The following is a 10,000-nucleotide window of genomic DNA, read 5'->3' as shown; positions in this document are numbered from 1 at the left end:
GATCATTTTAACCCAAACCAGATCTGTCCATAAACCCAACCAGACCTTCATCACAGCGCTGCCACGACGACGTCATCATCATCATCATCATCATCATCATCATCACTGTCACTCGCACTAGAACGCTTATGTATATCTACTCTGACTGTTAGAAAACCTCGTTAAGTCTCGTTTATATCGCTGATAGTGGTTTTAGACTGATGATGATGATGATGATGATGATGATGATGAAGGAGGACTAACAGCTGACAGAAGTCGGTGATGAGTGTTTATTGATCTCAGTAAAACTCTTCAGTAGAAATAAAATCATAATCAAATGAAACTTATAATATTAATGAAGATCAATAACCAATAAATAACTAATTAGGGGTCCAACAGACGAACCTGACCCGGATCAAAGATTTACTATATTACAAGTGAGACAAAGACACTATTGATCCAGATGGATTGATCACTGTGTATTATGAGCTCGGTCCGACTCGTCTCCACGGCGATGCTTTATAGCTGCGTCGTTACCATGGATACAGTGTAGCATAGTTTAAACATGTCACCTTTAAAACTATCAGATAAAGGTAAAGTTACTGATGGATTATGTTCTGTATGACAGGATGTTGCTGTTAGACGTTTAAAGATTTAAAGATCAAACTGACGGCAGATGCTACATGTAGCTGGAGGCTAGCAGCTACGTTAGCCGCCACGAGCATAACACGCCACAGTCTTCAGGTGCATTGTGGGTAATGCGGCAGGTGGCAGGTCTGTGGAATAAAAAAAAAAAAAAAAAAGACGACGTTTGACAAACTTCCTCCCTCAGGTGGGTGAAGGTGGGCGAGGCCAGCGTTGCCATGGCGATCTCGTCTCCTCATCGTCACGACAGCCAGCAGGCGATCCAGCACTGCATCAGCCAGCTGAAGGCCAGCGTCCCCATCTGGAAGAAGGTAACTGGTGTTTCTGTTCTTCATCAGACCAGCAGAGAAACTCAGTCTGACGTTTGAATCTGATCTGCAGGAAGTTTACGACACGCAGGAGACGAACTGGAAGCAGAACGCCGAGTGTTCCTGGGCCGCTCAACACAAACCGCATCCGGTCACAGAACATATCAATAATAAATGAATGTGAGTCAGTGGAAATAAACAGAAGATTCAACTGAATGTGTTTGTTTTGTTTGTGTGTGAGTCAGAAATAAACAACAACAGACTGAGTTTAGCACTGCGTCATTTTGGAAAAAAGTTGAACTTGAACAACTTTTGCTGCAATGTAACACTAAAACGACTGTAACGTTGAAAGATATCTACTGGATTTGAAGCTTCATATTAGCTTCAGACTGTGGATTTTGTCCTCCATCACTTCCATTGTAAGGTCATTATGAAGGATCTTCTACTAGTCAGTATGAACAGGAGGAATGATTACAGCAAGAAACACACTGACTGCTGGTTTAATGACTGAAAAACTGAATTTGTCCTTTAAAGTGAACAAAGGCTGATGAGAAGTGAGACTTTTATTAAAATAATATTAATAGTGAGTGAAGAAGCCATCTGATCACATGATGAAGCAACGTGGTCCCAAAGTGTTAAAACACATCAACTGTTCAATCAATCACCAGTTATTATGAATATTGATTCAGAGAAAGTTCAAATCCTCTGATTTACAGCTTCTCAAACATCTTCAGCTGCAGGAAACGATGAAGAGTATTTTCACCATCTTGTTTTTTAATTGAAGCTTTTTTTTTTTTTTTTTATCTCAGCAGAGATTAAAACAAACAACATGGAATCAAAGTGATCAGCAGATTTATGATCAGACTTCATGAAGCTTTGTTATGACAGTTAATGATCATGCAGGTCGGACTTTGTTCAACAGAAAATAATAAAAACATAAACAGCTGATTTCTTATCTGATCAGACTGTCGCTGTTTATAGATTCATCATCAACATCTGAACCTGTTTTAATGAACAGATGAAACTCTGAAACCTGATATGATAATATTAATGTGTAAATATTATTATTACTCTTGTGTAAATGGAGATTCATTAACTTTAACGGCTATAAATCTTATTTTGAATTAATTTCAAAGTGTCTTAAACCTGATTTACTACTCAGGTCAAAAACCTCCTAAACATCTTTAAGCCTGAAATGTTTTGACGTGTCTGAATGTGAAAATAATACAATATACAAACACACACACACACACACACTTCTCAACACTACTTTTATCATTTTCAAGGCCAAAGAACCAAAATAAACAATAAAAACAACTTGAGGATCTCAGTAAGAAGAAACAGAGCTCATATAATTACTGAATGTGTACAGAGAATCTGAACATTTTGTTGTAATGACTCATCTTCTGAAATATTGCGTAAAATCTCCGGATGACACTCAAAACCTGTGTTGTCAACATCTAGTTTGTCCATGTGGCGTCGCCGTACCGAGCTGTCCAAGATGGCGGATCTGCTCGCGCATGCGCGACTCACATCCCTGGTTGACTCAGATGCTGTAGTGACAGCCGCCTCTCCCCCAGGTTGGTCAGCTGACCGTCAGCCGGTCTGCTGACTGTCAAACCCCAGAAGCTCGCTCCGTGACCCAGACAGCAGCTCCACCAGGCCGAGGCCGGTCTCTGTGTCTCTGTGTTCCCCCGCTGCCGGAGCTCCTGACCCGGACACTCTTCTGCCGCCCGCCGCTGTTAGCTCTGGATCTTTGGCCCGACCGAGCCGAGCTCCTCGCACTGTGCCTCGGACCCTCAGGCTCCGCTCCTCCCCTCACGGGTCCGACTCCGAGGCCGGTCGGCTGGTCGACTCTCCACCGAGCCTGTGAGCCCCCCTCCCGGCCCCGGCAGGCCCCCCGGCCCCGGCATGGCTCTGCTGGAACTCGCCATGCAGGGACTGGCCGTGTTCGGCTTCATCCTGTTCTGCGTGCTGTGGCTCATGCACTTCATGTCCATCATTTATGTGTAAGTGGACCATTGAGCCTTCCTCTGCCTCCCGCCTCTCTGCTGTTATATCAGAGCTTCTTTGTGACGGGATGAAACATAAAATGTCACTAAAAGAGTTCCCCCTGCGGGGTTTTTGTTGTGTGACAGCCGGTTAAACCTCCGGCTCTGACGGTTAGCTGTTGGGCGTTTTCCTGGTTAGCCGCTAGCAGGCTAGCTTAGCTATACTAGTTAATTCCGCTCATTCAGGGATCCGTGCAGCTGCTGGAAAACAGATTAAGTTTATTAAATGTACATTTATCCAACCGGGACAGTTTATAAAGGGTTTAGGTGTGTTTATCTGTCCGTAAGGCGTTAATAACGGGTCTAACTCGGTGCTTCACGGTTCGTTAGCGTTAGCCGCATAAACGAACTGCTTCCTCTGTTGACGCCGAATAACATTAAATAACCTGCTGATATAATAATGTTTCAGCCAGCAGACGCTGTTCGAGCATAGTAGAAAATATTAAAATGGTTCTGTTGAACTATTATGAGCCGCTCTTCAATTCGGCATTAATGAAATACCCTTTAATTCATTAAATCTGAGTGTTGATTGAATGTCACAGTTAACGTTTGTCCTCCTGGCTGCTTCACACGGTGGATCACAGACTGGAACCACCGATATGATCAGAATAACAGCATTTTACAAACAACGTGTCATAGATTAATGAATGTTGGCTGTTGTGAGTATCTGTGTCTGTAATACAGGAGGCTTGAGACTCAACACAGATGTTGTACAGATGTGTTGGAATTTGGGAAGCTCTGATATGAAGCAATATGTTTTTTTCCACTTGCTCTTTCTCTCAGCTAGTTCAGAGGGTGTGACGTGAGAAATGCCTTAAAGGATTTTGAAACATTTTAATACTCTCAGATTACAACAAACTGAACCTGGAAATTAACCTGATTCATCACAGTAACCAGATATCAGCTCGTTGTAGTCTGTTGTTCATCTAAATAGTAAACGGCGCCTCTATCCAAAGCTTAACAGTGTTTCTGCTGCTCACACACACACACACACACACACACACACACACACACACACAAACTGATGGCGGCGAGCTACCATGCAGGGTGCTGGTACAACCATTGGGAACAATTTGGGGTTCAGCGTCTTGCTCCAGGACGCTTCAACATGCGGACAGGAGGCGTACGAGCTGCAGCCGCTGTTCATCTGCATCTCATTCATGATTGTGATCCAAATACACGTTTGTTGGCTTTCAGGGTTTCAAAGAGCCTTTGTGTAATTCTCTGAAACTTTGAAAGATTACAGGATTTTCAGAAAAAAAAGACTTCTGATCCTTCAGCTCTTTGAAAGACTGAAAAACTACTGATGCGTAGTAGAGGTGCAGATTTGATATAATTCTTTGATTCATTCATGAAAACTGACCATAAAGAATAAATGCTGAGCTGCAGCAGGTCGTCTGGAAAGCTGCTTTGCTCTGTTTACATGTTGAAGTGTCGTTTAGCAACACATTACTGCCAAACGTTTCACCCTGAACACGGATGATAAGGCTAACATTAAGTATATCCAGACAGGAGAGGGCCACATGAACATTGTTTTCTATCTTTTATATTGTGATATATATAGTTATAGATGAATTTCGAGCAATGTAGTTGAACATGTGTTTCAGTTTTGGGCTAATCAACTTAAATATCTGGAAAAAATGTAAGAATTTGCTTGACTTCTTGGTCTCTGTTAAAGTAAATATGTTATAGTTTATGTGATATTTTGTGGTTTTGGGCTGTTTGTCGCACAAAACGACATTTCAAGACGTTACTTTGGGTTTTAGGAAATTGTGATGGACATTTTTCACTGTTTTCTGATGTAAAGACCAAATAATTAATCAATTGATTGGGAAAATAATAATTAGTTGCAGCTCTAAATTATATTAGCATAATATGATTTCTATGAAAGTCAATTTACAATAAATACAACAATGATCACGCGGCACCAAAGTCAGTTTGGTTCATGTTTTAGTCTTTGCACCTGCTGATGAATCATGTGACTGACATTTGAGGAGGAACTAGAACAAGAAAATCTGCTTGAGGGGAAAAAAAAGGAGACAAACTGGACTGAGGAGACAGACAAACTTGTTTTGTTTAAAATGAATCGACCAGAAGAAAACAAATCCTGAAAGTGAGTTTAATCTGAACATTTTGTCAGATTATGAACAGAAAGAACTGAGCTGTCAGTAAATAAACTTCAGACGTTGTTCATCCCTGATAAACGAAGGCTTAGTGTCTTCCTGATTTTGTTGCTGATGATCTGATGGCTTCTGACTTCTGACCTCTCTGTCTCTCTTTCAGGCGTCTCCACCTTCACAAGAAAAGGTCAGAGGTCAAACAGCCCTTCATTCAGCTGGCAGGAGTTTCTCTACTGAAGCCACTGAAGGGCGTCGACCCCAACTTGATCGCCAACTTGGAGACATTTTTTACACTGGATTACCCCAAGGTGATGCTAACTACCATACACCCCTTAACTACCTCGAGTACCATCCCACTGCCCCCCGAGTACCATCCCACTGCCCCCCGAGTACGTACCATCCCACTGCCCCCCGAGTACGTACCATCCCACTGCCCACTGAGTACCATCCCACTGCCCCCCGAGTACCATCCCACTGCCCCCCGACTACCATCCCACTGCCCCCCGAGTACGTACCATCCCACTGCCCACTGAGTACCATCCCACTGCCCCCCGAGTACGTACCATCCCACTGCCCACTGAGTACCATCCCACTGCCCCCCGAGTAGTACCATCCCATTGCTCCCTGAGTACCATCCCACTGCCCCCTGAGTACCATCCCACTGCCCCCCGAGTACGTACCATCCCATTGCTCCCTGAGTACCATCCCACTGCCCCCTGAGTACCATCCCACTGCCCCCTGAGTACGTACCATCCCACTGCCCCCCGACTACCATCCCACTGCCTCCTGACTACCATCCCACTGCCCCCCGAGTACGTACCATCCCATTGCTCCCTGAGTACCATCCCACTGCCTCCTGAGTACCATCCCACTGCCCCCCGAGTACGTACCATCCCATTGCTCCCTGAGTACCATCCCACTGCCCCCCGAGTACGTACCATCCCATTGCTCCCTGAGTACCATCCCACTGCCCCCTGAGTACCATCCCACTGCCCCCTGAGTACGTACCATCCCACTGCCCCCCGACTACCATCCCACTGCCTCCTGACTACCATCCCACTGCCCCCTGAGTACGTACCATCCCATTGCTCCCTGAGTACCATCCTACTGCCCCCCGACTACCATCCCACTGCCCCCTGAGTACCCTCCTGCCATCAGGAGTCTGTTTCCAGACAGGATTTATAATTGAAACATTTTGTTTTGCAGTATGAGATCCTGCTGTGCGTTCAGGATCAGGACGATCCAGCTGTCGATGTCTGTAAGAAGCTTTTGGGCAAATATCCCAACGTGGACGCTCGATTATTCATTGGTGAGAAAAGACTTCTGTTGTTTTTGTTGTTTACAGTTAGTTCTGTCATTTAATTTATAAAGCATTTATTCCTCAAGTTCTTCTTTTGTTGTAATTTGAGCTTTTAAAACTGAATCTAGCTGCTGAGCACCAAACAGCATCTTTGTCTCACACATGAAGCTAACGTCATCAACCTAAACATGCTCTTCAGTTCTTTAAATTATTCATCAGCAGCACATAACTGTATGTTAGCAACTAGCAACTAGCCTCCGGCTTTGGTTCAGAGGATTGTCGGCTAACGTTAGCATCTGTGGTTTTGTTTCTCAGGGGGCAAGAAAGTTGGAATCAACCCCAAGATCAACAACCTGATGCCAGGCTACGAAGGAGCCAAATACGGCCTGGTGTGGATCTGTGACAGCGGCATCAGAGGTCAGTACCACCGCCGCCAATTTAAACGTTTACTGTCATTTGTTTCCAACGTCAAACACTGAGACTTTCTCATCCTCAGTGCTAATGCTAACTGTGTGTGTGTGGCAGTGAAACCAGACACCCTGACAGATATGACCAATCAGATGACAGAGAAAGTGGGATTGGTCCATGGCTTGCCGTATGTTGCTGATCGCCAGGGCTTCGCCGCCACACTGGAGCAGGTGAGGCTACCAAGCTAACGCCATGCTAACTCTGTTGTGTTAGATGATGTCTTTTAAATGCTATTTTTTTACTAGCCTCTGAAGCTAAAGTGACCGACCAGCAGACTACAACCCTAAAAAACAGAAAACAAAATGAAATCATACAACTAAAAAGATATTAAGCATCAAAAGAAAAACCTGTAACTTCTGCTTCCTGAAAAGTCAAAGCACTGAGGACAAACAGTCACGTGATCAGATATAAGACCTTCTCTCGCTGTCTCAGACTGTTAAAAAATAATTTGGCGCTAATTATTTAGCTTTAAACATTATCGGAACAAATTTATTTTAGCAGCACCACCTCAAAACCAAAGTGATAAACTGTCACAAGACAACGAGGAGACTGATTATCACCTCTAGACGTCAGTAAACAGGTTCTGGTCCAGAGAAAGACTTCATTACGATTGTTTACCTTCTGTACTGGTGATGAACAGATGCTAACATGCTAACCTGTTCTCAGGTGTATTTTGGGACGTCTCATCCTCGCTCCTACATCTCGGCTAACGTGACGGGGATAAAGTGCGTGACGGGGATGTCGTGTCTGATGAGGAAGGACGTGTTGGATCAGGCCGGCGGATTGGTCGCCTTCGCTCAGTACATCGCCGAGGATTACTTCATGGCTAAAGCCATCGCTGACAGGTTAGCATGTTAGCATGTTAGCATGAAGCACCTGCAGTTATCACCTGTTGTTTAATGTGGTTTATCAGAAGATAAAGAATATTAATGACTGTATTTCTCCCCTCAGAGGCTGGAAGTTCTCCATGGCAACACAGGTAGCTTTGCAGAACTCTGGGTCGTACTCCATTGGTCAGTTCCAGTCTCGCATGATCAGGTGACTCAGAACTCTTCATCTGATTGGTTGTTTTTATTATTCATATTTAATGAGGAAGACTCCCACCTTTAAAACCATTTATGTAGAATTTTACTGTGATTATCTTCTCTCAGAGTATTCAAGTGGCCTTTGGTTTTGTGTTTCTTATATAAATTAATTGTTTTATTCTTAATATTTTTCTAAGATTCCTGTTTTATCGTGGACTTGATGAGGTTGATAATAAAACCAAAGTAGTGTAGTTTTTTTTATTCAGAAATGTATTTCTGTTTAAAACATCTGTATCTGTCTCATTGTTTGATATTTGTAAATGAATATCTTTACTGATTTCCAGTTAAAAACTCCTTATTGATCTTCTACTGGTCCTTTATGCAGCCCCTCAGTTCAGCCTCTGTCTGAAACAGGCCGTTTTAGCTCCTGTCTCTTTAAGGCCCCGCCTCCTGTTCTGATTGGTCAGCTTCAGGAAGCTTCCTCCGGCTCCGGAGGCTACGTAAACAAACTATAGTAGCAGGATTTCAACTTCTTCTTCTCCTTCTTTACTCTGAATGTCATCGTAGCAACAACGTTAGCAGAACAGACGGCTGTTTGTTAGCAAACCGACGTCTGAAAAAAAAACATCGCAAAGTGTCGGAGCAGGCTGAGCCCTGACTTTTGACTCGCAGGCAGCATCTCCATTCGTTCACCTCAGGTGTCTGATATTTATCCTGCTGTGATGTCAGAACAGGATAAAAATAACAGAAAACCACCAAAGAAGAAGAAGAATCGTCCTGTTTAACGTTGTGGGTGTTTTGTGTGTCCAGGTGGACGAAGCTGAGGATCAACATGCTTCCCGGCACCGTGCTGGAGCCCGTCTCTGAATGCTTCCTGGCCAGCCTCATCATTGGCTGGGCTGCTCATCATGTGTTCAGGTACTGAGCCAATCACAGCTGGATGTTCATGACTGTAGAGGAAGTTAAAGTCATGTGACCACGTATGTGGGGGCGGGGTTTAGTTACTATAGACCCATCTGATTGGATACATTTATGTAACTTCATCGAGTTCAAGATGAATCCTCAACATGTTTTTACAGAAAAGGAAAAGAGAAGGATTTTAATATTAAAGGACGAGTTAAACCATCAGTCACATGAACATTAAAGCTGTTGTTCTCGCTGTAATCATTCCTACTGTTCATTAATGTATTTAAAGTTTATCTGAAGCTAATATGAAGCTTCAACGTCCAAATGAGTCAAATCAAGTAGACATCTTTCAACGTTACAGTCTTTTTAGTGTCAAAGTTCCTCTTTTTGTTACTATACTTCCACCTGCAGCTCAACAGGGAAACACAAAGACTGTAAATGTGTCAGATATCTACTTGATATGAGCTGAATAGAAGCTTCACACAGACTTTTAAATGAGTGTGTGGACGAGGGGATGTGCCTTAATACAAATACGTTATTTGTCAAAGCACAAATAGTGGGTTTTTTTTTTTTTTTACAAATATTTGTTTCATACAAATATTTTAAAAATTATTTGTTTTCAGGAAGAAAAATAAAACATGGTACATAGGTCGGTTACATCACTATCTCAGTGTCTCTCCTCTGCTCCGCTGTGACGTCTATCAGCAGGTCTCAGTGAGGGGAGTCACATCCACCTGCTACATGACGCACATTTCTACTGACACACGCTTCATCAACACTTTAATTTTAGAAAATTAAAGTGTTAAAACAAAAACAGGATTTTTAAGCCTCTTTACACTTTTATTTGAATACAAATACAAATACTGGACTCTCTGCACATCTCTAGTGTGACACACTGTGGATTTTATCCTCCATCACTTCCATTAAAGCACATCTGAAGGATCTTTTAATATCCAGTATGAACAGGAGGAATGATTACAGACACCTGACTGCTGCTATTGATCATTAATATTCTGTAAACTAATATCTAAAGTTTAGATATTATCTCATCTGATACTACATAAGTTGTTTCTTCCTGTTTTTGAAAAACGCAAAAAAACCCAAAAGTAAACGTTCATCTTCAGTTTATGTTTGATCAGAACTGTTCAACTCTACGTATCGATTTATATCATATGATGACATTTATTCTGGTGTGTGT

At 42.9% G+C, this 10,000-nt stretch overlaps 3 protein-coding genes across 3 annotated transcripts in view; all 3 read left to right on the top strand.

The window, feature by feature from the left end:
* LOC121885462 (molybdopterin synthase catalytic subunit-like) overlaps nucleotides 1-1,148 on the top strand; it is a 7,383-nt gene extending 6,235 nt beyond the window's left edge. Inside the window, exons 4-5 of the mRNA XM_042394952.1 lie at nucleotides 812-935; nucleotides 1,006-1,148. Coding sequence (XP_042250886.1) covers nucleotides 812-935; nucleotides 1,006-1,110 — 229 coding nt within the window. The 3' untranslated portion in view covers nucleotides 1,111-1,148. The remainder of the gene's footprint in view (nucleotides 1-811; nucleotides 936-1,005) is intronic.
* The window catches only part of LOC121886186 (NACHT, LRR and PYD domains-containing protein 12-like), a 281,314-nt gene that overhangs the window by 165,566 nt on the left and 105,748 nt on the right, over nucleotides 1-10,000 (top strand). The window lies entirely within an intron of this gene.
* Nucleotides 2,268-10,000, top strand: part of ugcg (UDP-glucose ceramide glucosyltransferase) — an 8,489-nt gene continuing 756 nt past the window's right edge. Inside the window, exons 1-8 of the mRNA XM_042394932.1 lie at nucleotides 2,268-2,941; nucleotides 5,267-5,411; nucleotides 6,310-6,412; nucleotides 6,719-6,820; nucleotides 6,929-7,041; nucleotides 7,538-7,716; nucleotides 7,823-7,909; nucleotides 8,707-8,814. Coding sequence (XP_042250866.1) covers nucleotides 2,844-2,941; nucleotides 5,267-5,411; nucleotides 6,310-6,412; nucleotides 6,719-6,820; nucleotides 6,929-7,041; nucleotides 7,538-7,716; nucleotides 7,823-7,909; nucleotides 8,707-8,814 — 935 coding nt within the window. The 5' untranslated portion in view covers nucleotides 2,268-2,843. The remainder of the gene's footprint in view (nucleotides 2,942-5,266; nucleotides 5,412-6,309; nucleotides 6,413-6,718; nucleotides 6,821-6,928; nucleotides 7,042-7,537; nucleotides 7,717-7,822; nucleotides 7,910-8,706; nucleotides 8,815-10,000) is intronic.

The sequence above is a fragment of the Thunnus maccoyii genome, chromosome 19, assembly GCF_910596095.1.
Source record: "Thunnus maccoyii chromosome 19, fThuMac1.1, whole genome shotgun sequence".
NCBI lineage: Eukaryota > Metazoa > Chordata > Actinopteri > Scombriformes > Scombridae > Thunnus > Thunnus maccoyii.
Note: the sequence above shows the minus strand (reverse complement) of the source record. Positions and strands in the feature narration are given on the sequence as shown.